The sequence below is a fragment of the Camelus dromedarius genome, chromosome 6 (assembly GCF_036321535.1).
Source record: "Camelus dromedarius isolate mCamDro1 chromosome 6, mCamDro1.pat, whole genome shotgun sequence".
In the NCBI taxonomy this organism is placed as follows: Eukaryota; Metazoa; Chordata; class Mammalia; order Artiodactyla; family Camelidae; genus Camelus; species Camelus dromedarius.
In genome coordinates, this window is record NC_087441.1 from 17,606,508 (window position 1) to 17,633,913 (window position 27,406).

The window sequence follows — 27,406 nt, forward strand, 5'->3', positions numbered from 1 at the left end:
TGCTTACTATGTTGTTCTCCCAGATCCTTGTGCGTTTTTTTCTCCATAACATTGCAGATTAAACCCTCTTACAGCAGTGTAAGTGAATGAGCTACTGCTACACACGTCAATCAGAATCTAACTCAAAGCATAATGTTAATGAAGAAAGCATATCAAAAATTTTATACTGGTTGATACTATTTTTATAAATTTCAGGAACATATATAACCAGATTCTTAAGGATATGTAGATTAGTATAACTCCAATGAAAAGTACAGAATGGTAAGTCCAACTCAGAATAGTAATTACCCCCTTGTTGGGGGTTGAAGGAATATGTGTGAGGAAAGAGAGTAATACAGTTGAGAAGGAATATGGAGACTTTCTAAGGAACTGGTATTATCCTTCTTTCTTAAATTGGAGGACATGGACTCAGTTGTTTATGTTAGGATTCTCATTGTCATATATACACACTATTTCAAATATGTGAAATATTCTAATAATGGAAAGTGTTTCTTTAAGAAATAAAGGAGAGAATCTACCAGTCTAGTATTGATCTGTAAAGATCTTTGGCCCTATCAAGAAATCTTGGGATATGAAGAGGCAATACACGGTAGTGTCCTGTGGAGATTATTCAGTCACACTCGCTCATCCTAAAAATGGCCCAAGAACCACGTGTACCTTAGACACTTAATGAAAAAAAACTGTATATGTCTTAAGACCTCACATCTTGGGGGTTTTAACGAGTTTTAACTACATGCATTACCACTGTCTTTGTCTTTTCTGTTCCTCCAGTTGCTTCACGAATATTGGATGGCTCTGAGGAATCGTGTGTCTGCTGTTGATGAGCTTGCAATGGCTACAGAACGACTAAGAGTTCGTGACCCTAGGGAGCCAAAGCCCAATCCACCAGTTCTTCACATCATTGAGCCACATGAGGTAACATGCAAGTACATCACAAAAGACACGGCAAATAGATGACACAGAAATCCAAGATCCACAGAGCAGGATCAGGGCAGTGATGTCTTCAGTAAATAAGTATTTCACATCTACTCCTAGTTTGAACCATATGAAGCTGTTTTTGTAGGTCAAAGATGAGCCATTTCATGTCTGATACATGCTTAGCACTCACTATTTTGGTGTATTGTGTCTTTGTTTCTCTCTATGTTGCATATTCATCTATTCTTGAGCTCCTTTTGGATGCCAAAACCTACAGATATTCTTGGTCAGTTTTTAGATATATGTCATTACCTTAGCTTTTTCAGAACTAAAAAATCTTTTCCAAGAATGACCAAGAATTTATTTTGCAGTGTTTTTCTTTGCTAATGATGAACAGATATTGACAATTTATCATCTGATAAATCCCTCTTTGTATCTCAGGATTAAAAAATAACTCCACCAGCCTTTTTCTTCATATTGGAAATATTATTTCCTTTATAATTTGTTTTTATTCCTTTAATCTTTTAAATCTTTTCTATAAAGCTTGGAGACCATGACTTAGAAAAACTTAGAAATATTCATTATATACTGTTTCACTTAATTTTTCAGACTTATCAATAAATTTTTCCTGTGAAAATAAATTTCTCTTATTTTTACACTTTTTTTCTGTTTACCATATTCTACTGAGAGGGCCACAGAGAGGAGGGGCTCAGGGAGATTCTCCCTGGATTTCTTAAAATCACTCTGGCCGAAGTAGTGTATCATTTTATTTTTCTTTATCCCATGAATGTACTACTGAAAAACCATACATAAATATTCTTTGGTTGATTTTTATCCTACTTCAGGAATATAGGGAACCTTCCTATTTAACAGAATTCTACATTGAATTTTGTTTTCTGTAATCTATATATATATATTTTTTTTGAAATACATTATCTAGTATCCATTTTACAAATCTGTGTTTTCATGTGTAAATGAGTTTTCTTAAAATAGGACACATGAATATTAAGGAAGAATTGTGCGTGTTTAATTTAATTTTACCATCTTAGAATAAAGAAGTTGTTTTGTTTTGTTTTTTAGGTAGAACAAAACCGTATAAAACTACTGAATGATAAAGCTGTTGCTACATCACAGCTTCAGAAAAAGCTTGGGCAGCTTCTTTACCTAACTAACTTGGAGAAGGTATTGCTTTTAAAATATGCAACTTTTTTTCATACTATATTGTCAATATACCACTTTGGTGACTCCTTTTGTTTAATCTGTTATTCCCCTGATTAATGGTAGTGGTGATTCTTTTAATCTTTCTGTCTTTCTTTGTGTTAGTTATATGGGTCAGAACATTAGCTGTGTCTGCAATAGCTATGCAGATCACAAAAGGAGATGATAACTATAGAAAATATGTTATGTAGACAATATAAAAGGTGTGCAACATAGAGTATAGCACAATTTAAACAGACTATAGTTTGAAGCCTTGAATATTGGAAGTATTAGGACATACCTCTGGGCAAAGATTTCATTATATAATATAGACACATGCATCCATTAATGCATACATAGATTTTTTTAATTTGTTATTTGAAGCTGTGAAGTGTGTTTGGAAAGTTACTAAATAAGAAAACATGGTAATGAATTATTAATATAATTTCACAACACATTTTCTAAGTTGTGAGCAAAGTATTATTTTAGACATTGATGAGTATGATTCCATTTTCTTCGAGAGTAAATGACAGTTGGCAGAGTAATTTATCAGAACAACATACGATAGTAGATTTTTTGATAGGACAAATGAAGGAAAGCAGTAGACTACAATTGATCTTGAAAATTGACACAAAATACATTTAGGTGAATCATTAAATCCCAGTGATGACAAAATGGAAAAAATTGGACATTCATTATAGGAAAACAACATGGGAGTTTAAAGGTAGACTGTGCACGTTTGAATCATGATGTGATTATTTTCTAGATATAGGACTTTATTCAAGTCCTATATCTTTGTCTCATCTGTGAAATGACAGAATAGTAACACTGTCTTTTAGGGCTTTCTTGAGGATTAAGTGAATTAATATATGTAAAGTACCAAAGTATTTCCTGGTTTATTAAGCACTTTCTAGGTATTTGCTATTAATATTATTATATATAATTACTACAATGACTACTACTATTTTGGCAGGAAAAGAGAGATGTTACAATGAAACTTACAAAAACAGGTGGTGGGCTGGATTTGTCCTATGCTTAGTAGTTTGCAGATTTCCTTACTTTCCTTCATTTATAGATTAAATATTTTTTCTTATATTTTTAGCCAAATAAGTTTTCCTACATAGATCATATCCTTAGAATTTTAATTTTTTTAAATAATTCAACATATGGAAGATATCAACTTATGTCCCATAACTATACCATACTTACTCATTAAGTATTGTCTGCAGCTGCTTTTGTGACCAAGCTGCTTTAGTGTGCATGCTCTTGGTTAGTCCCCTCCCACACTGACTCTGGGCTTGGTCATATGACTTGCTTTTGGCCTTGTGACACAAGCAGAGGCTTGAAAAGTCCATGCACATTGGAGTTCTCCCAGTCGTGTTGTATTTTGGAACTATGAGACTATGTGAGGAAGCCCAGATTGCCTTTCTTGGGAGCAAAGACCTCACCTTAGCCCTCTCCCAGACCCGTCAGCCTCCCAGCTACTAGACATGAGTGCGGGGCCATCCTGGACCATCAGGCTCGAGCCATATCAGCCCATCACAAAATTATCCAGGGCACCTGTAGAATCAAAAGAAATGAAAGTTTATTTAGCTTCTAAGATTTTAGGTGGTTTGTTATATGTTACCTGAAAGAAATCAGTAATTAACAGAGGAAAAGAGTAATTCAGGTCAGCTGTTTAAAATGCTTGCATACTTACAAAGGTAATGGAATTGTTTTAACCATTAGAGTTGCGGAATCTGTGCACAATTTCAGCCTTTTTTTTTTTTTAACTGCTTATAGAAGTCAAAGGATAATGAAGAACAATATTTTTTCATGTTTAATTATTTGGTTAGTGAAAGTGCAGACTTAAAAACTTTAGTAGTCTGTAAGTCTGATTTACTTTGTTTTCCTCAGTTTTAATTTGATGACCTGTTTGAAGATTTTTCAGTTTTTGATATAATTTTAAGGAGATTTTGAAAAGCTATTATACTTTGACATAATTTCTAGGCATAGATCGGTCTCAAATCAGTAATATTTCTCCTTTCTAGTTATTTGCTTTGCCTTAGTGAGATTAGAAAAAGGATACTGAGTAGAAACCAGTATTAATAGGGAGTTACGTAAATAAATGCTGCCTCTTCCCATGTCTGTGATCCCGTGCCAAACGGACATGCAGAATATATATTTCTTTATAAAAAATATAGCATGAAAATAAAATTTTAATAACTTATCTAAATTATATTTTTATTTTTCCTTCTATAATTATCACAAATACAGTAATGTGATAACTTTAACAAACTGTATGAAAAATTGTGTCAGTTTTTCAGTTCACTCCTTGAATGAATGTTATCTGTAAATCCTAGGAATAATAGTATTAGGTAATGTAGAAATTATTAGGTCATCTCAATTATTATATTTTTTAATTGCAACTGCCAGCATTTACTTTATAAATTAGTTGTAAAACATGTACCAGGTTTTAAAATATAACTAACGTATTTTTTAATTCCTCTTTTTCGGATAGTCTCAGGACAAAACATCAGGAGGTGTCAATCCAGAACCTTGTCCAATCTGTGCTCGGCAGCTGGGAAAACAGGTGAAATTATAATAAATATCACATGCGTTTATAAAACACTCGACAGTTTTCAAAGATTTCTTACATACACTATGGCTGTTTCTGTCTCTCTCTCTCTGCCTCTCTCTCTCTTGCACACAACAGCTTTGCATGCAACACAAATATTACCTCCATCTTAAAAGCAGGGCCAGAGGTTAACTGATCTGCTTTGTGCTGTGTATGTTTGAGCAGTGTTTTTCCTTAAGTGACAGATGAAAATATATTTCTAGAATAACCCCATCTTTTTCATTAAAGTACATAATCTAAGTATTATGTCCAATTATAGGATTGAGTCTTAAGTAATTTGACTCTGTCAGTTTAACATGGTTATCTGGTAATTGTACAGAAATACAATACAGCATACACAGATTTACTTAAGGTATCACGAAGGTATAGTAACATAGTTCTTACTTAATATTATTAATATCTAATAATGCCAGGCTTTAAAGTAAAAATAAATGCAATCCTAAAGGAATTTATATGTAATTTTTAGAAGACCTGTATCAATTAAGTATGTTTCTTTGTGATTATTAGTTTACAGATGTCTATAAACTTGATGCACTGTATTAGTTCTCCTCAAAGAGATTCTTATTTTTATTTTACCAACAGTGATTTATGATACTATAAATTCCTACTTTGTGTGATCAGTCAATATATATAATATCAGAATATGCAGTGCTTTTCAAAATTTGAAAGTTAAACCTGTTACGATTAAATGAATAAAAGTGTCCTTGGCTGTTTTTTTCCATGGAACTAAGAGAAGGTTAAATATATGAGTTCCATATTACGACCAGCAATAATCAGAAAGAACATTCATTTTAGTTACCATGATTTATGGAGAAAAGAAGATTTTAAAGGATATTTTCTTGATAATAAATCTTAAAAGGACCTGAGCAGAAGAATAGTAATGTACAAATACTGGTGATTTCTGGTAAAAATCAGTGATAAAAATATTTTGATAAAAATTACTATAAAAATGGAAAGGATCATGGTGTTATAAGTAGTTTCTTCCTTCCTTGTAGTTTCGATGAGATTCATGCACCTAAACTGTCTCAGACATTTTATTGTCTTTAATATTTCCATCTCATTTTCTAAACAGTAAATGCTTTAACATGTGAAAATATAAATCTGCTTAATAAGTTGTGTAGAAATATGTTGAATATATTTTCTTCCAATTAATGTTGTTCTCAGTCCCTCTGTTACATCTGCTGTTAGAGTGCTGAAGGGTAACTTGCATTTTTCCTAAATACTGAAATGAGAACAACATCTTACAAAATAATGATGACTAACTGACTGTTATGTTCATGTTAGGGTGAGCAGAACTAAAGATTATGAAAGCCTACTCTGGTTGGACTGAAAAATAGTTTAACTATTAAACATAAAATGCCTTAGTTTTTATAGACTGACTTAGAGGATATTAATATCATGAAATATTTAGTAATTGAAATTATGACTCCCTTCTCCTCCTTGTAATGTATTTATAGATTGGAAGTCATCTTTGGTAACATCTCACTGAGGCATGTTCTGTGTGTTTTCTTTTTTAGTGGGCAGTACTGACCTGTGGGCACTGTTTCTGTAATGAGTGCATTTCAATTATTATCGAACAATACAGCGTGGGGTCTCATAGGAGCTCCATTAAGTGTGCCATTTGCCGCCAGACCACATCTCACAAAGAAATCTCATATGTCTTCACTTCAGAGAAAGCCAGCCAGGAAGAGGACATCCCTGTGAAGGTAAAGTTGGTTAAGAGCATGTAGAAGCATAGTCAGACCAATGGAATAGGAATTAGTACCTGACAGAGACAGCATCAAAATCTGAACAAGGCTGGCACAGTGAACAAGGAGCCACCACTGTTGTCTGTCTTTAGATACACTGCCTGAAAGCCTCAGCTTTGCCATCTACTCATTCCTTGTGGGAGAAACACAAGAATGCTTTTTCAAACATAGTTAGCAATAGTCATGCCCACTATAGCAAAAAAAGGAACAGCTTAGAATTCCAGTCCCTTATTATTTTTATGGTATTTCTGTCCACTGCAAATCGACAGAACTCTGGTTAAATTAGAGCTTTCTTTTTCTTCATTCTTCTATTCAGTCCTGGGTATTTGGGGAAAAGGATGTGCTCCACCAAATTAAAGGACAAAATTAACTGGTTACTGAAGTCAGTGAAGACTGTCACTGGAAGGAGGTAGCACACTTCTAAACGGCATGGATTGATATTTCAGGGTATAGCCAAAACTTGGCTTTATTGTCCTAATTTTTTCCCCTGCTTCATTGAGAACTTTAATAAGACTAGAATTAAGACTATAATTTGAAATCCAAATAGGATCTGTAATTGGATTTTCTGCCTAAGGGGTATTTATTTAATGAAAAGCCTTTACTAGACTTTTTGTTCTTTGTTTTATTTAAACTTTTCTTTTCTAACCAACCTTAGACAAGGACAACTCAATGTATGAATGTAGTAGGGAATATAAGCCAGAAGGAGTAGTTGGCAGAGTAATGGAGCTAGCTCAGCAAAGGTAGTAGAATATTTTTCATTAATTCCTTCTCCTTCTGGGTCCCTCACGCTCTCTTCTCACTTATTTTTGGGTTGTATTTTGTGAGTAGAATTCAGCACAAGTTGAAACTGCCAGGAGTGAGCCTTCCTGAGAACACTGTAGTTCAATTAAGGAATATCTAACTGCTGTTTATTCCCACTGTTACTTGAGTGAAACCTGAAAATATCAATCAGTGCTCTCAAGTATGTTGAGATAAACAGAATCTCAAAGCTGGAATGAGCTTTCATTCACTCATTCTTTCTGTATATGTTATGGGACATATACTGTATACTCTGCAGTGTTCTGGGCCTAACAGATGCATCATACACTTATAAAATAAGTATGATTGCTACCCTCATGGGTTTTACAGTTTGGCAGTGAGGGGACAGAGTTTGAATTGAGGCAGAAAGCACAGGTATTAAACAAATAATTAATGTATTATAATTGTGATAAGCACCACAAAAGGAAATCAAACCTGGCTTCTCTGAGGGAAGGGCAGTTAAGCAGGTGTGTAAAGAATGCCTGGATCAGCCAACCTGGAGAGACAGTAGAAGGGATCTTGTCAGGAGGAGGCTGCAAGACAGGAAAAAAAAAAAAAAAAACAAGCAAAAAACCCAGTACATGGAAAGGTACTGAAACAAGAAGGAACTCAAATGGAACTGAGCAGCAGCAGTGTAGAAAGCACAAAGGAGAATGGAATGAAGTGAGTCTGGAAACTGAAGAGGGGCCAGATGTTGAAGGGCCAGCTGAAGATTTGAGAATTTTCTTTTCATATAAAGAAAGATCTTACAAGTTTGGTATTAATAAATCAACTGTACTTCAGTTATAAAATACAGATATGAAGTCTTCCAATCCATGAAAACGTGAGATGTTTTTCCTTTTATTAAAAGAAAGAAAGAAAGAAGGCAGGAAGGAAGAAAGAGAAAGAAAGAAAAAGCTGTTAACATGTTACAAGCAGAGAAGTATCATGATCAATCTTGGATTTTTGAGATTCCTCTTGCTACAGTATGGAAATGAGATTAGCAGAATAGAAAAGACTAGAGTAGAAAAAATTCTGGAGAGACCAGTTTAGGAGGCTACCACAGTAGTGATGATGACTTTTATTAGATTGGTGGTAGTGGAGTTGGAAAGAAGTGAATATGTTCAAGAGATGTTTATAAAGTTGATGAGTAGGAGGAAGAGGGTCGAATGTTGGAGGGGTTGATGAAGAAGGAGGTTTTGTAGGTGACCCCTGGTTTCTGATGTGAAAAATCAGGTGGATAAAGGTACAGTTACTGATATAAGGTTATTTGGAAGAAGGATACATTTAGACTTGAAGTGCTTTAGACATCCAAGTAGAACTGTCCAGCAAAGTGTTAATATGTGGAGCTAAAGATACAAAATTCAGAGTCATTGCCATAGTGATCTTTGAAGCCATGAGAGTACATGAGATTACATAAGGAAAGAAACACAGAATTTAGCTTCACATCGGGTCCTACAGCACTCCATAGCTTTTTAAACGGAATAAAGGGGGAGAAGCTGAAAAGAGAGACCAAGAACGAGCAACGAGAGGCATAGGCAGTCCCAGAGAGTATCCTGTCAACAGAGGCCACAGGCCGACTCGGCGTCAATCAGGAGGCAGTGATGGTGAAGGTGGTTCAGCTACCAGATGGACTGATTTGGCTAACGAAGGCCATTGATGATTTCAGAAGGAGCCCTTTCAACAGAAATGTAAAGGGAAAAGGCAGATTGGGAGGGAATTAGGAGGGAACAGGAAGTGAGTAAGTGGAGAGAGAAATGCCCAACTACTCTGTAAATTTAGCTTTGAAGTAGAAAAGTGAGAGTTGTAACCAGAGGGAGAGATGAAGTGCAGAAAGGCTTCTGTGTTTTTTGGTTTTATTCTATTCAAGATAAAAGATTCTTGAGCATGTTTAATCTCCAGTAAAGAAGAATGGTTTGAAGAAATAGGAGAGAGAAGGGATAATCAGTAATACAGTTTCTTAAAAAGACAGAGAGTGTTGATATACAGAGAGAAAGTAGAGATCTCACTGAAATCAAATAACTAACAGGTTATATTGAGCTTTGGAGCAACCAAGCTGTAAGGGTAGATGTCCTTATCAGAGAACAGATCTTCATTAGTCATTTTCAGAGAGGACAGGTATTAGGTACTCCCCATGTCACTGTAGAAGTGGGTGACCCCAGTGAGGTGGAGGAGAAGAGATGCTAGAAGTTGAAGCAGTGAGGCCTGCACGTTAAATAGGTGGTCCAGGTGGATGGTGTATAATATCCAGAGTTGGTTATCCTTTAACCTACTCACCACACAAAGAACTGCTTTCCTTCTCAGTCCCCTTCTTCCCCTTTCTTCCTACTCCTGTAGTTCTTTCTCCCTTTCCTTCCCATAAAAATAGTCTTTCTTATCAGCCCTTTCTTTTTTCCCTTCCATCTTTTCTTCTGGCCTCGGGCATCCCAAGGGCCACAGATGGCATTCTTGGCCTAAGAAGGGCTGCTGACCCTCAACCAGAAGCGTTCGTCACAGTACAAGGAATGAGCATAAGAAAGAACTGCTGTGTCAGGCTGCATGCAGTAAGGTTTAGGAAGTGATTGCTGTAGCTCCCAGTAAACAGCACAGCCTCTATGAAACTGAGTCACTGAGCCCATCAAACCCAAACACCTGTTCATTTTATGGCAGCTTTCCTAGACACCCAGGGGAGAGATCGGGACAGTTATGTTTGCTGTCCTGTTAGGACAGGGATATCAGTGTACAGATACTGTTTATTATGCTCTGACTCTTCCTGTCTTTCATAAGTATTGATGAACACATGAATTAATTGAAGGATCATGTAAAAAAAATGTAAGAATACAGAATTTAGTAAAGTTAATTTCTCTTTTGTCATGGATGCATATATACTTATATTTCCCTTTCATTAAATACATAAGTGAATATTGTACTTACTATGCAAGCAAGTTTTATCACTTTTCCACGTTCTCACATTGCTTCTTGCTTGCATTTACTTTTGTTTCTGTCACCATTTCTCTTTGCCACTCTGCCTTCTGCTACCTGTCCCCCTTTCTAACTGTCACATTTCTGCCACCTTCTCCTTGAAACATCTGCTTATTATTTTCTCAGACTTTCACTGCACTTTCTGACCATCTGAAACTATCCCACTAAATGGTCACATCACCTGTCTTAGAGTTGAGGAATAAAAAGATGGCTCCATATGAAAAATGAAGACATTATTTTGAAATTTTATAAATATTAGTTCATACTATTCCAAAATTTCAGGGTTCTTTTTTTATTGTTGATTATCAAATCCCTGATCGTTACTAAACACTCCTGTGAATTAATTTTTTATTTCATTAATGTTTTTATCTAAAGTGTGTGTTTTACACTTTTTTTTTCTGCTGTTATTTCACAATGTCAGGAATCCTACATTGTGACTGACCACAGAAGTAAAATGAATAAAATATGTTCATTAGTGGATGCATTTAGGTTAAAAACTGTATCTATCTTGACTGCAGTGTGACAGTATTCCTAAATGACCCTTGGAACCTACTGGGCATTTCACAGAGTAAACAAAATTCCCCCTGCAAGTTCTGACAACTGCCAGGCATTTTAGCTGGTGAAGCAGGCCTCCTGGCAGAACATACGCCTCACGTGGCATGTTCCCTGTGTCCTAAGTTTGGCTAGATTTCATACAAAGCAGTTTTGTCATTAGAAACCCTGCCCCTGTAATGTACAAAGTGTTTGTGTCACAAGAAGTTTCTATCCAAGAGAAAACTCACTACATGGATATAGTAGCCACAGCAGAACAGCACCCTCCCTCCTTATCCCACACACATGCACACAGTGCTTCATCTTCTCAAACTTTTGAGTGTCTGATAATCAACTGGTCTTCTTGTTGAAATAAAGAATTTTTTCAGTCTCCATTCCTATAAATTTGACTCATTAGATCTTGGATTTGGCCCACGAATCTGGATTTATAACAAGCAAACCTGTTGGTAATACTGATGTTTTATACAACTTTTTTGTAGAGAAAAAAAAGAAAAATACAGTATTTCTACATTCAGACTCCCAGAGAAGCCTGGTAATACCACGTGTCAAATTCTGTGTGTAGAATCCTGTTGTTTCCTTTCTTTTCTTTGCTTTGCTTTTTTTTTTTTTTTTTTGAGTTTTTCTTCAGTTGATTCAAAGGTGACATGTGAAGTCTCTCTTGTAATTTCTAAATATAATTAAAAATAAACATCTGAGTGTAATAAAACTGCAAAATTCTGAGTTTCAAGTTGGCATAAAATAGGTAAATTTTTATGTATGTAGTTGTATTTAAATATGCTTATCTAAATATTTTTATATAAGATAATCCTTGTACATGACTATTAACTGGTAAATTTAGAATGCAGTTAAGTATTTTTGTTAGAAAATGTCATGAGCAAGTACAATTGCAAAAAACGATTTCTATTCACTAGCCAAATTAGCTCTCGAACTGTTAGTGAGCCTCATGTTGAAGTTAGCAATAGCTTGCAGTAAATTGAACGTACAATAAAGACTTCCAAGATATAAACTATAAATTATTTTAATGAAAAATTTTATTTGTGGAGTGTAAACTCCAGTAATTGTGGAAAAGACATTGTTCATGAGTTGGGGACCGTTTCATTCACTACTGTATCCCTGGTATCTAGAACAATGCCTGGCATGTAACAGGTATCAGTAGATGGATGGATGGACAGATCAACAGCTGATTAGTATTTATATATAACATCCCTAATAAAATGTTTGGATCCAAATAAAACGTTTAACTTCTTTGCAGTTACTAACTTATCTCTTTGAAATAATTATTCAGAGTATTTAAAGAACAGGGTAATATTTCTGTGGCCTGGTACACTTGTGAAATTTCCCACATAGGTTGCCTGGGTGGAGTTTCCATTAAACTTTATTCAAGTAACATGTGAAGAATCCAACTATTGCCCCAGGCATATGCTTCAAAAGTATTCCTACTTTGTGAGATCAATCGTACAAGCTGTGTTAGCTGCACTAAATTGTATCTGTCACTACCAACATGGGTTTTTAGCATGGTGAACAGTGCAGACAGAAATAAAACAATGTTAAGTGATCTTAGTTAGCTAAAACTACTATGGACAGCACATGCACATTGAAAGACTTAGCTTCCTTCAAAAAGAAAAGTCCAGAATAAAAGTAATGAAAGTCAGAAAATACTGGCAGGAAATGACTTCCTCTATACTAAACAATAGGAAACATTCAAGTTATTTGTTAAGTTACAAACCAGCAAGGAAATCTAAAGAAAAATCTGACCTGTCACCAAATTATAATCCCAGTTGCTCGTATAACTGGTTACAGACCATAGTTCTCTCTCTTTTTTTTTTTTTTTTTCCAGAGGGGGAGAGGAGAAGGGAGCTGAAGTTGTATAAATTCTTCTTTTTTTAAAGTGATGTTCTTCAGTTAGATGAATCTTCAAAAATCTCTGATCTCTTTGATTCTTGTAGTATGTTTAAAAGATAGTAAAAAAAAATCAATCCAGGTAATAACTGAAAGATTAAAATATTACCTGTGCTCTGCCTCAGATGTGATTGTCCCATTTCTGACAAAGCTGAAACTCATTACCTATGGCAGGTAGCGCACAGTAGGCATCCATTTGCGCCTAGAGCAGTAAGAGGTCTTGCAGGTACAGCAGCATGCAGCACTAGGGTAATGACATGGTTCAGAAGACCAGCTCACTTGTGACAGACACAGTCCCAGTCGTACCACAGATGTAATAAGTTTAAAAGGTCCCAGAATTACAAGCCTCCCACCCTTTCCCCAAAAACCCTTGTCTATCTGTAAGAAATAAGGGTTAACAAAAAATACAATTTTTTTAGTGGAAGTAATTCTCACAAAAAAAAATAAATAAATTCAGGATATAACAAATGGCACACAGTGGGAAGTAATGTTCTCCTTCATTCTTCCTCGTTTACCTTGCCACTATGAACAATTTCTATTTTTAGTTATAGAGATCACCTCCGTGACTTTCAGTAATACACATAAATTTTGCTCCTTGAAATACTAGCTTCAGACAGTATCTGCTGACTCCTTACTTTAAAATATGAGGAAATTAGTGCCTCTGTTCCTCCTTCATTCTTTCTTTACCCTTCTACATTCTAATTTTTGTTATAGTATCATCTTTATATTATAATGTTTATACATTCACATTTTGTTATATGATTATAGATGTGACTTCCCTATCTAGAAAAAATCAGTAAATGGTGTGTACAATATTATAATAAAAATACTTTTTATTATAGAACCAAAAAAGAGTGATTGAAATGCAGAAAGGAGTGTAATCCTAATCCTCCATCATTTAAACTTTGCTTTTCTAGGAAGAATCTTCACGCATCCCAATATAATAGAAGTTCTCATTTTTTTATCTGGCTTCCTTCATTTCTGTGTCATCCTTATCTGGCCCCATTATCCATGTGATCCTCATTCTACAATTCTTTTTTCACTGTGCTATACTGTTTCAAAAGATTTTAACATGATGTATGTGAATGGCGAATTTCAAAGTTTTTACACTTCTGAAAATGACTTCATTGTGCCTTCAGTTTAGAAGTCATAAGCGACTGGCAACCCCATTAATGTAAGACATCATTTGACATGTTCCGTATATATTGGTGTGTGTGTATTTCATATGTATAGAATATATATTGTATAGATATGTACTAATACATATAATACATTAGAACATTATAAAAATATTAAAGATAATATGTAAGTATATAGTATCTATAACATCACTAAAGATACAGTCTGCCTGTTAACATAAAATAGTCTATTGAATATTGAATATTGAATATTTAACATGAATATTCTTTCTAATGTTTGATGAAAAACAAGACTGAGTACATTCATCACCTCCATTGTGTTGACTTTTTACTGATGTTCTTCAGGACACAGCAGCCACTCTAGCCCTTAATCTACCCTTGGAGCTGAGCATGACCATGAGAATCCGTAGATACTGTAAAGACAAAGGAATTGGAGAGGAATGTGGACAGATTAGGGAAACAGAGAAAATAAAGGGCCAAAGGAAGAAGAACTAGATTGGTGAAGAAGGGATATAAGTGGCAACAAGCTCTTGGTTCAGAGTCATGGATTGCCATGCCCCGCTTCAGAGTTCCCAGTTTTCACTTTTATTGTAGAGATCATCAAAGAAAAATACAAAGCAGCAATAACTTTCTAGTCATAGGCATTATTTTTCTTTTATTTGTATAAATCAAGTACAAGTACTCCTTTCTGTGTTACTTTTTAGATCAGTAATCCTTCATTGTCTAGGACATTTTCTTTTCATTTAACAACAAATAATGAATTATTATTAAAATAGACTCAGGTAGTGAATTTTCAACTTTGTATCTTGTAACTTGAAGCAACGTTTCTAGTGATAATTTATAATCATTTAAATCTCTTCAAGTAGTCCAAAATAAGAAATTGTCTTAACACATTGGTCTGACATAAAAAATTATGGATTTATTGCCTTTGTTTTCAAAAATTGTGCATAGCCTGCATGCTCAAACCAAGAGCCACAGATATATATGGGCCACCCTCTTCTTTCTTCATTGTTCTCATTCTCAGTAGCACTTCGTGTCCATCTGGAAGAAAAGAGTATTAAGATCGTCTCACTCCCCGTGTAGCTTTCTGCCAAGCAGAGCTTAGGATTTCTAGATTTCCTTATTATTTTTCTTTCATAGTAAGAAGTAACCGGCCTGGGACTAAATGGTTCAGAATTGTAGCATTTGGAAGAGATCATTGAGGGCTACCACTGAACTGGCCAAACTCTGGTAAAAGGGGATGTTCTGGTCTTTTCCCTCAGAGTTAGCACTCCAGCTTGGGATGTTGCTTATAAAAGATTATTCTGTTTTCTTTCGGATTTTTGTGAGAAGCAGCTTAATTGATGGAAGGGTTCATAGTTTTCCTGGCATTTTACTTGAAAATATCTTTGAAAATGAGTCCTTACAAGGAGCATGGGTTTCCGTCTAAACTCCTAAATGACCATTTTATGCTAATTTCCTGTTTTCTCTTATTTAAGATCATTTTTAGACTGAAATAGGTCCCTTATATTTTCTAACGTTTCAAATATAATTGGAAGTCTGAATGTCCAGAGAAATAAGTGTAGACTCAGGATTTTAGTATGAGAATTTTCAAACTTCTCCCATAATTCTATGTTGTTAACTTAAAATTAGTGTAGCTTTCTTGTTTGTTTATATTTTTACCTTTGAGTATCTTTTCGTGTAAAAATATAGTGAGGGGAGGTGGTGATTTGAGGAGGATGTGGTGATTTGAGGAGAAGAGTAATGTGGGAATATTGTCACTTCTTTTTAGTTAGATCTGCCCCCCCTTGTGGGATAACCTGTGTCATTGTAGTGCTCGTATTTAATGTCTCGGAAAGACAGTAAGTTTCTGAGTAGCTACTATTTGCCAGATATTGTTTTGTATGCATTTTCTCATTTAACCATCACAACAACCTTTGGAAGTAGATATAATTATCACCCCTACTTGACAGATGAGGAAACTAAGGCTTAGAAAAGTTAGACTGTATAACTAAGGAGACGCAGAACTGGCAGAATTTAGATTAATCTCACTCAAAATCCCATCCCCTTAATTTCTATGTCATACCATCTCTCAGAGCTTTCCAGGAGGGAAATGTTCTCAGTGAAGGCTACAAAAACACTTGCTTTATTTCTTCATTTTTTTCTCATTTTCATGTTCTTATGATGGAAATGATTATGGAAAATGCAAAAAGCATTCTTTAAGTGTTTACCTCAGTTTGTATAAATCTGCTTCAGTCTAAGTGGACATCATTTGTACCCCCATCGTTGGTCCTTTATAATGCCACTGTAAGAAAGGATTCTTTGTGGGTTAGACCCTTTACTGTTTGCTTACATTGGAGTTTTGATTCACTGTGTTCTGAATATTTTCAGTGCCATAATATCTGAAGTGAGTGCTTTTTAATATAAATTCTGCCTTTCTAAAGTAACAAAATTTTATAAGTACAAAACCTAGCCACTTAATTAAAAAATCTTACCCTCAGGTCATATCACTATAGTACTTTCTGGTGAGCTTTTAAATTTGATTCTCTCAGAGTGTAAATCTATAACTTCTACAATTTGAGGCAAAAGAAAATTTTTGGCAAATACAGTATGAAAAAGGATAAATACATATGCACCTATCATATAGTTTTGATAAAAGTGTTTTATGTTGTTTTCCAGTCCATTGTTAACTAGATTTTGTTTGATAATAATGTGTTATCTTCTTTGTGTTCACACAGGGTAGCCATTCTACAAAAGTAGAAGCTGTGGTCAGAACTCTGATGAGAATCCAGCTTAGAGATCCCGGGGCTAAAGCGCTTGTTTTCTCAACGGTACAGTCAACATTTTCATCCTCAGTGTTAACTCAGGCTGACTTTCTGTTTCTAATCAGTTTACATTTGAGAACTAATTGTTAGTGTTTGCCATAATATTGTTGAGAATTAGAATTACTGACAGAAAAAAAATCTAACACAGAAAAATGTATGTCCATAGGGCAGAAATATTTTTAGAGAAATTTGATGATGCTTCACAAGGTAATTCCTATAGCTACATTTCATGTTTTTTTATTAATTTTACTTAGGGGTTTTCTTATTAATATTTTTAAATTGAAATCTGTAGTCTTAAAAGTCATTTCACAGATGAACTTGGTAAAGAAAAAGAAAATTAAAATAATCTATTGAATAAAAGATAATTGAGTAAAACTTCTAGTTTTCACTTTTCAAAGATAAGTAATACCACATCTTTTAAGCACTCCATAATTTATTTTCTATTATTTATGTTTATCTTAATTCAGTTCTTAAAGATGCTTATTTTTCTTTTTTACCGTGTCTTTAACCAGTACTTGATTTAAAAAAATCTTTCAGGCTAGAACAAGGTAATATTAATGGTATTTCACTTAAAGATTTTGTTTTTGTTTACTTAATTCTGAGGTATAAAGGTTATTTTGGTTTAGTCCCTTTTCAGATCTGTTTTATATGAAAGCTGTGTGTAAATGTTTGTTTTCTAATTTTTTGTATGTTCTTAGTGGCAAGATGTATTAGATATTATTTCAAAAGCTCTCACTGACAACAACATGGAATTTGCACAGATCAGTCGTGTTAAGACATTTCAGGTATGTCAAGAAGATTTCATTCATGTTTTTTTGAGTGGATTCAGTTGCAAATTGAAATTGCTCTTAATTAGCCTTATTGCATTTATTGTCATGTCATATAAACCACGTAAACAGGGTTTGAGTTCTTGATTAATTATAAAATTAACATTTAAAGGCAAAATAAAGAAACCGCATTTATTTTTCATCTACTCAGTTGTACTCATAGCAAACCATATTTAAAGATCTTCTGACTTAAGGTCCTTTTCTTTAGTATAGGAAAAGATGGCCTAAGATATACCTTTTGAATGGACAGGAGCCTCATGCACCTGGGATTAAATTCTAAAGACACTGCTTTAGGCAAAACTGCATATGGTCAAATTGTGCTTACCTCACATTTGGCACAGTGACAGGTCACAGCTTAGAGACAAACACCAAAAAAAGACCAAGGGAAAACTTAGCAGCTTCATGTCTCTTATCTCATACTCACTCTAACACATTCTTTCTCCTCTTCCTCTAAGCTCATATAGTTTAATTTGCATACATCACATACATGTATCTTGTGATTCCACTATATATTATAAAGAACAAGAGAGATTGTGTGACACTTTTTTCATTAAGTCAAGCAACAAATTTACACTTTCTAAAATTGGTAATTTTACATTTCATTATCTTAATTACTACGTTTCATAATGACCTGGATACCATTAGGTATTTTAACATGAGCTAAAATATACTGCTCTTATTTTTAACTATCTAAGCTAAAATTTAAATGTACCTTTCTTTTTTAGGAGAACCTTTCAGCATTTAAATATGATCCCCAAATCAATATTTTGCTGCTGCCCCTGCACACAGGTTCTAATGGATTAACTATCATCGAAGCAACTCATGTTCTCTTGGTGGAGCCCATATTGAACCCTGCCCATGAGCTTCAGGCCATAGGAAGGGTACACCGGATTGGACAGACAAAGTAAGAATGAAAATTATCATCTGTAACGTTTGGTCAAGTTTCTAGGATACATTTAAACTCGTCATTTATGTTCATCATAACCTATTTGTTTTAGTTGCACCCTTATTAAATTTTCAACTGTTACTATATGACCAGAAGACATTTTGAGATTTCCAACCCTCCCTCCTCCAAGCAGCAAACCCCCAAATTCTCCCAGATTTTTATCTTTCCTCCTTCAAAAACTACCCTGATCACTTCATCAAAACAGTTTTTTAAAATATGTAGTACAACTACTAAGTTGAAGGGATCTGTCATAACTTTGAGAAGAATTCACTTTTGACTGGCTGAACCTTTATTGAAAGAAGGCATATCTCATGCATGGCTGAAAGCAAATAACTCCTTTTTAAATTCTTTCCCTTTGGAAAAAACAGCCTTCCAGATCCACTCTGAGAGATAATTAGTTTAATTTAAGGCCCAAAATAACCTAATAGTAAATATTATGTAATATGTACTACTTTTACTCAAATATCAGAATGGACAGTTATCCTTTATAAGCCCTCTTAGATATATTACTTACTGGATGTTATATGCGATGAATGGGTTTTTTTTCAATGCATCCATATTAAGCACTCATTAAATAAATATTGATTGAATGCCTACCATATGTCAGGCATTATGCTAGATACTGAAGATTCAAATTGAATATGACAGTCCGTTTCCCCAGGGAGATGACTGTGGTACAGAAAACTGATGATTTAATATATTATAGTAGACTGTGCAAAAATATAATACAAGTACAGAGATAACAAAAGAAGGGAGTGCTCTCTTGTGCCCTAGAGAGTCGGGAAAGGCTTTATTAGGTTGAATCTTGAAGGAATAATTATTTCAAAGTTGGGCTAGAAAGGGTGCTCATGCAGCCAAAGAGGAGTTGCCTGTGCACAAACACAGGAGATAAACATAATAAGTAAGATACGTGCTGTGATAGGAGCTGGAAACGTGGAGTAGGATAAGAAGGATCAAGAGTGCAAGTGGCTGGGCAGGAAGGCGTGGAAGTTCTTATGGAGAAGGTAACAGCTGAACAGAGAAATGAGATAGAGGAAAAAGTGCAGATATCTTAGGGGAAAATGCTCAAGTAGACATCTAGGACCCTCCCTAGATCAGGAGTACGCCTGGCATGTGTGATGAAGAGCAAGGAGCCAGAGTTGCTGCAGAAGAGAGAGCAAGGAAGACATCAGTAGGAGGTGGAGTCAGAGAGCTGGGGGGTGGGCGGGAGCAGGGGGTGTTGTATAGGACCCAGGAGCCACCATGGAGACCTGGCTTTCACTACATACAAGAGAGGGGGCCACTGGAAGTCTTTGAGCAAAGGAGTGACACGATCTAACTTGTAAGTGTTGAAAGACTCATCCTGAGTGCTGTGTCCCAGCCTTGAGGGGAAGATGAGCAAGTGAGGGTGGAAGCAGGAGGACTGGTTAGGAGGCTGTTGCAGTAATCCTGGTGAGAGCTGAAGGTGACAGACGTGTTAGCAGCAGTGGAAATGGTGAGAAGTGACCGGGCTCTGGCATATTTTGAAGGTAGAACCAATAGTATTTGTGACAGATTGGATGTGGGATGTGAGAGTCAAGGTTGACACCATGCTTTTTGGCCTGGACAACTAGAAGGGTGAAAAGCTTCCAGCTGAACTGGGGAAGACTACCAGGTAGGACAGAAGGATAGAAGTTTACTTTAGATACAAGGTTGAGATGTGTTTAGACATCCAGAGATTTCAGTTCACTAAATGGTTATGTAAGTCCAGAGTTCAAGAGAGAAATGCATTTGGAAGTCACCAGCATATAATGGTATTTTTAAGTCATAAAACTGAATGAGATTCCTATGGAGTGAGTGGAGGTAGAGGGGAGGACCAGAGATTGAACTCCAGAGCACACCAAAGTTAAAGGCTGCGGGAAAAGAGGAGAAACTAGCAAAGGCAACCGATAATGATCGATCGAACAGGGAGTCAGGAAGAAAACTAGAAGAGAGAGTTGTCCTGGGAGCCAAGTAAAGAACGTAACTTAAGGAGGAAGATATGCTCACCTGAGTCATGTACTGTCAAAATGTCCAGTAAGGTAAGGTTTGAGAGTCAATCATTAGACTTAGCAGCACGCAGATCAAAGCCAGTTTTGGTGGAATGGTGGAGGCAGTGGCCTGATTTGAGTGTAAGAGAGAATAGGATTTTATTTATTTGTGGTTACCGAACACTTACATGTTTGTTAAGTAACTTGTCCAAGGTCACATAGCGAGTGAAAGTGGTGGCAGGTTTCTACAGCCGTTCCTCCTCCACAGCCCTTCTAACCACAGTGCGCTGCTGCCTCTCTGGCTGGTAGGACTAGTGTTTCTAGGAGTTTTGCTGCAAAAAGCAGAGAAAAGGAAACAAGAAAGAACAAGAGAGGTTTTGTTTTTCCCCCTTCCATATGAGAGAACTCCCAAGAGTATGATTCATTAGAGACAAAAACTAGTAGAGCAAGAGATGGGGAGAGTGCTGGGTGCTGGGACAGGGCCCTCCAGTAGGTGACGGTCAGATAGTCATGCGTACAGATTGGTTTTAGGGAGGAGAAGGGATATTTCATCTGTAGTAACAGGCGGGAAGCCACAGTATATCCCTTCCATCACAGGGGAAGAAGTCTCCTTTTCCGTTCAAAAACTAGCCATTCTACTTGCCCTGGGTCCTGTCCCTTCCCATATGCTCAAGTACGTTCCTTTGGCAGTACATTACCACATAAATGTTATCACATGTCTTCATGTTATCTATCTTTTTAAAAAAATCACTCCCCTACATTCTGCCTCCACTTCTACTTCCTTACCTCCCGTTCTCTCTCTGCCTTTCCCTTTGGGTTTTGTCCTCACCAAGCCACTGAAATGAGCCTCATAATGTTATTAATGACCTACTTCTTGCCCATGGTCCCTCAGGGTTCTTTTTCCCCTCTCTGCACTCCCTAGGTGAGCGCATCCAGTCCCAGAGCTTTAAGTAGCGTTTATATGTGGATGACTCAAATGTGCAGCCCCAGGCCAGACGTGCCCTTTAGCCCCTGTCACAGATTCTCCCACCCACTTCTGTCTCTACACGTGTGTCAGCAGACTCCACACCTTCCCTTGGATGCCTATCTAATAGCAAACTCAAGATTAACATGGATGAAAAAAAACTATTCCTACTGCACTCCCACCTACCCCAAGCCTTCCCCATCTTATAATGTGGCACTATTATCCATTTCTCAGACCAGAAACCTAGGACTCTTCCATTTTTCCCTCTTCATACCTCACTTCCAAACCATCATTTAAGTCTTGCCAGCTCTACCTCCGAAAATATTCCAAATCTGCTGACTACTGACTGTCACCACTGATATAATCAAAGTACAATCCACCCTCTTACCTGGACTACTACAGAACTTTCCCTGGCTTCTCTGCCTCTACTTTCTGCCTAACAGTCCATCCCCCACACAGCAGCCAAAAGGACTTCTGAAGTATAATCGAGTATAGTTCACATCATGCATAAAATACACTGATGGCAAGAATCCAAATTCTCACCATGTCCGACAAGGCCCTGCATGATCTGGCCTCTTTCCCCCTCATTTACAGGATGTTTCTGCCACGCTAGTCTTCCTTCTGCCCCTCAAACATTTTAAGCTTCTGCCAAGCACGTTCTCTTCCCCAGGACCTGGTGTTTGTTTACTGCTTCTTCTGTTCAGATGCTCCTCTCCCTCCTCTCTTGCTTAATGGCTTCATTCCCATCAGTCAGTCATGTTTCATCTCATATGTCAGTCTTTTCATTGTATTGTCTATAGCTGAAAATATCTTATTTTCTGTGTGTTTATGGTGTATCTCCCCTCAATAGATATTAGTTCACTGAGATTATAAATAGTTGGTTTTATTGACTGTTGGCCAACCCTCCCACCACCAGCAACTGGGTTAGTACCTGCCACAAAAGATACCAACTGACTGACAAATACAGCACATAATATATGGTTTGTCTGTTCTAATTTGTTTTAAGAGGTTTTTAAACTTACAATTTTACGTACCTTCTAGACCCACTATTGTACACAGATTCTTAATTAAAGCGACAATAGAAGAAAGAATGCAAGCAATGCTGAAGACTGCTGAGAGGAGGTAGGTAGCAATTCCCTTCAAGTCGATGAGGGAACCTTTCCTGTTACATAAATGTTGTGTCAGCATGTGGGACTTCTTCACTTAGATGACCACTTAGTCAACCAAAAGATGTAAGTGCAAATACTTTTTAAAAGCAAGGTACGACATTCTACCTATTCAAAATGTCCCAGTTAATGCTCAGGACATTCTATTTTTGACCTAATTTATTAATAGGGATTGTAATGTATAAAAATAAAGTATCCTATTATTAAAGAAACTTCATTTCAGAGCTAGTATACTTTAAATCACCCATGTGTATTTTGGGGGAGAAAACTCTTATCTTACGTTCCTTTGCCACACGGGCTTACTTTTTAAATGAAATCTGTCTTCATGCCCAACCTGAAAGCTTTAGTCTGGTATCTGTAAGACGACACTTACGGTGCTGCTAAATTTATTCATGACACTTGTTAGTCACACGAAGGTAGGAAGGCCTGGATTAAAACCAGGCTGGTAATTGTGATATTAATTTCAGAAGTGGAACAGCCCTAATTTTAAGAATTTAAGTTTGGAATCATAAACCTTCCTAATATTTATCCTATAATTTATTTTCTTTAAAGTCATTTTGAAACAAACGAATGCCTTACTGAATCCTTGTGAGATAGGTATGAATGGAAGATATACTCAGAAGAGATGATTTTCTTAGATGGGATTGTTTCTACAAAGGTACTTTGCATAACAAAGAAGCCGTTTGAAATCAGAAATTCTCTTTTACTGGTGGAAAGAAAGAGGCTACCACTAGAGTCTTGCCTCAAACATAAAGTCTTTTTATTGGTGGTGTTTCCATACGTAACAGAATTCAGTGATTGTATTTAAGCTGCCTCAATAAAATGGTAGTTAAAAGAGTTAAATTTTTCTTGAAACAAATTAATTTTGGATGGTAAGAAGGTAAATTGTAAGGTGAAGGCCTTAATAGTAGTTGGCAGGGGTTTTGTTTCTTTGTTTTATTCTTTGTGCATAAAGAAACATTTTATAGCAAAGCTTGAAAACAATGTGCAGAAGTCTTCACTGATTTTAACACGTTGTAATAGTGATCCCATTGCCTACTTTCTTCTGGGAGGTTCTTACAGCTCAATTACAAAAACTTAGGAACAAGTATGTTCTTGTATTACTATAAGAACATAATGTTCTTATTATATTATTATGTCTTATATTATTATAAGACAAGAACAGTATATAAAGACAAATATAATAATTCATTCCTTGGGGTTTCTTTCTGATTCTGCTCACTTGGAAAATCCCGCAGTCACACGAACTCATCAGCGAAGCATTCAGAGGCCTCTGTCTTGACCGTGGCGGATCTGGCTGACCTATTTACCAAAGAAACTGAAGACCTTGAATGAAGTACACTTGATTCAATCCACAGACTTTATTGTATTTTAAAACTTTCATAGTTTATAGAATAAAGTTTAAGTAAAACAATCCAGTAGATGTCAGTAAACACTGTTTTCATTTGAATGAATTTATTTCCTTTTTAGTTGCACAGTGTCCTAGTAAGTACTGAGTCCTTTTCAGTATTCTGTTTCCAGAAGATCTATAAAGATTTTTAATTTTACACTTCTAATAAAATATTTATTTTTGTTCCAAAGAGTAGCTCTAGCTGAGGGAATTGAGAGGAAATGTGTACTTTTCTTTTGATAAGATTAGTCTTTGAAAGAGTTGGAATAAGAGAGTAAGTAAACTAGTCTAGTTTTCTATGACCCAGGATATTCAACCAACTTAGATCTCATTTTTGGAAGAGCTTTCAGTGTGTTTAGCACGTGATTCACCAATATCTTGTTAGTAATATTTTTAAAAGATAGTGAATTACATTAACATCTAGTTCTTTGAATAGGTATAGACTGTAACTCCATAAATCATAACTTTACAGTAATGCAACTCCTAACAGTAGTTAATATTAGGCAATTATTTCCTTTCTCTGTATCTTGCTACTAAAAATTAAAACATTGAGCACTTTAAGTATTTCTATTATGTGTTAAGTATTGTCAGTCTAAGCCGTTAACTTTAGCTTTTTTAAAAGTGTATTAATGTTTACTTACCTTAAAATTATCTAAATTGCTTTCTCTATTTTTATGTTTTCTTGTGGTTAAGTTTTTATGTGTTTTGAGATCGATGTATCTGCAAATATTGCAATTTTATAATTTTAGTTCTCATTATAACATGGAAATATGGCAGGGTTTTTTTTTTTTATCATTATTATACTGATGTCTTTGGTTCTTTTCCTTTCCCGTGTTCTTGTGTAACTAGACTTTTAACCACTAATATCTGATTTATGATAGTGCTTGTTATTTCATTCCACTAATACTTCCCTCAAGGACTAGTGTTTGATCTTTGGAACAAGAGAATGTCATATTCACATAAGCAAATAACTGCAAGTCATAATAACCTAGTGTTTCTTCTTCTGTGAAGAATTAATGAACTTTGAAATTGCTAAATAAGGAGTAGTTTGTTGTATCCTAGCCATTCGATGTAATACAAATGTTTTTGATTTGTTTTGTTTTCTTTGAGCCTTCAGAGTTTTAAATGACCCTCAGGATTCATTAGCTCCTACTTAGTTACGCAGAAAACCGTAATAGAAATATCCCCTGGATCACATTTATCCAAGAGGCTTTGGTGCTTAGTTAAGGTGCATTTTCTTATTCTGGTTTATAGGGTGACATAATTCAGCTGAAGAAAACACACACACATTTTTGGTGCTTATTCTTCAGTTGAAAGAAGATATGCATTGATTATTTTATATGAAATGAAACAGAACTATTATTTTTGTAGCTCTTTACATATTATAAAGAGCTTTCCTATACATTTACATGCTTAATTTTCCCAACAGTCCTGTGAAGTTGATATAATTAACATCATTCCTGTTTTAAAGGTAGAGAACTGAGATTCAGAAATACTGAAAAACGTGCCTATGGCACATCCAAGTAAACAGTGGAGCCCAGGTCCCCTGGCTCCAAATCTCATGTTCTTTCTCTAAATTGTATACCTTGCTGAGATTCAGAAGGCCCATGGTTGCAGTTTAATAATGAACATATTTCAGTATTTCTTTTTGTTTGTTTCCTAATATTCCTTTTTGAGGTAAAGTTTTAGGGAAACACTTTGATATGCTTCAATTTTGTAAACAAAAAAAAAGAAGAAGAGAAAAGAAAAGAAATCCAAATATATCTATAAATATATCTATCTGTATTAGAGAAAAACTGCTGTTATTTATTTCTGTAAAATATTATCAATTAAATAAATATTTTAGTGGAAATTAAAATTTGGGGATTTATGTAATTTCTGATCCATAGAACATACTGTGTGGGTTTTGTTTTTTGTTTGTTTTAGTCTCTCAACAAAAGATGTCAAAATTGTTTATACTACAGAATCCCACATTATATAGATATTTATTATTTCTTCAAAACAGTTGTGATAGTTCTCTCAAATAATTGTTCAAAACAAATTCAAATCTAGTCCCTACATCTTGGCTGCAAATGAAGGACTTTTTTATGTCCTTCTTCCATCACTTTATATTCTCTGAAATATCATTGTACTTATTAGTAGTTGTTCTTAAATGGATTCTTTACTAATGCACCAGTGATAAAAACTTGAGGTAATTCAAGAGCTGAATGTGTTTGGATCAGGGGGTACATCTCTGTTAAATGAATCCACTGAGCGTGCTAGGACTGAAGACATATATATACAATGTGAACTACATACTCATAATTCCTTAGTGTTTTGCTTCAAACTCAGGTAGCTTTACTGTGTTTATTGCAGCCCAAACTTTTCTCTTTGTATGAGATCACACAGAATGGCCTGTGGTTTAGGGATCCAATTTTAGGGATTGGTCCCTTCATATCATATTAATAACAACAAGCTAAAAACTCTTTACATGATAAGTCAACATTTCACCACAAAAACTTTACAAATAATTACCAAACTTAACTTGAATTTACCAATGCAAGACTAATCAACACAGGCTACCCTGTTAAATGGACGAAAGAATGGTATCTTTTAAAACTTCAGCTCTCAATTACCAGTTCTCCCAAGACTTAGTGTGCTTGAGTTCTTTATGTTTATTAACCTACAGGATAATCTTTGAGAAATGCAAAAATCACCTATGCTAAAAGACCTCAGGTTAGTTGAAACAAATAAAAGGTATCTTTCAGTTTTTCTGGAATTTAAAAAAAATCTCACAATAATATGCCATTTCATAATTTCTAACTGGCATACCAATATAAAGAATTGTCATTAAAACGGAACAGTACAAACAATGCGTTTTAAACCTGTCTACTCTGATAAAGGAAATCTAATCTTCAGTAACGTTTCTTCAAAGTGGGATCAATCAACCATGTATTTTATAAAATTTACAAGAATTTCCATGCACCTCTTTTACACTGTGAACCTCACATGAATGCTATTACATATAAGGGTTGAATATGAACCATTCGCAAGCTTTCCTTTAGAGGAAGGCCATGTGAGTAATTGATAACCTCAAAGGAAGTTCAGGTCTCACAGTAGATATGTGGTGGTGCCTTTGAGTTATGAAACAGACAGTATCACATACAGCAGATAGCAGGAGTACTTGGCTGGGGCCAATGTTGGCATCTCCAGCTTTCCCTTGCCTTCAGTCAACCCTTCAGAGACGTGAATACCTTGTCTTTTAAGGTCCCATACTGTCCCTTGGACCCTATTCCATTATTTAATGTCAGTTACTCAAGACTGATTTTATTCATTAAAACTGACTTTGTTATACTGAAACCAAAGCTTATGCTTTTTCATTGCAAAATGGAAATAAAATTTAACCTCCATTATCTGTGTAATGATCCTTTGTACAGGTGACTGTTGTTATTAAATTACTCAGTAACTTTTTTTTTCTGCCTTTCAAATATTCCATCCCTTCGGAGCTTCCTCTCCAAACCCCTTTTGGTATCTTTG

At 35.4% G+C, this 27,406-nt stretch overlaps 1 protein-coding gene across 10 annotated transcripts in view; it reads left to right on the forward strand.

Moving 5' to 3' along the window:
• SHPRH (SNF2 histone linker PHD RING helicase) overlaps nucleotides 1-25,748 on the forward strand; it is a 68,717-nt gene extending 42,969 nt beyond the window's left edge. For 9 of the 10 annotated variants that reach the window (XM_010983730.3, XM_064486605.1, XM_010983729.3 and 6 more), the window contains 9 exons: nucleotides 772-915; nucleotides 1,996-2,097; nucleotides 4,613-4,684; nucleotides 6,247-6,435; nucleotides 16,523-16,615; nucleotides 17,308-17,394; nucleotides 18,162-18,340; nucleotides 22,376-22,456; nucleotides 23,739-25,748. In XM_010983730.3, coding sequence (XP_010982032.1) covers nucleotides 772-915; nucleotides 1,996-2,097; nucleotides 4,613-4,684; nucleotides 6,247-6,435; nucleotides 16,523-16,615; nucleotides 17,308-17,394; nucleotides 18,162-18,340; nucleotides 22,376-22,456; nucleotides 23,739-23,835 — 1,044 coding nt within the window. In that variant the 3' untranslated portion in view covers nucleotides 23,836-25,748. Of the gene's footprint in view, nucleotides 1-771; nucleotides 916-1,995; nucleotides 2,098-4,612; nucleotides 4,685-6,246; nucleotides 6,436-16,522; nucleotides 16,616-17,307; nucleotides 17,395-18,161; nucleotides 18,341-22,375; nucleotides 22,457-23,738 lie in introns of those variants that run through there. The other variant, XR_010381224.1, reaches the window with a different exon arrangement.
• The last annotated feature ends 1,658 nt before the right edge of the window (nucleotides 25,749-27,406 follow it).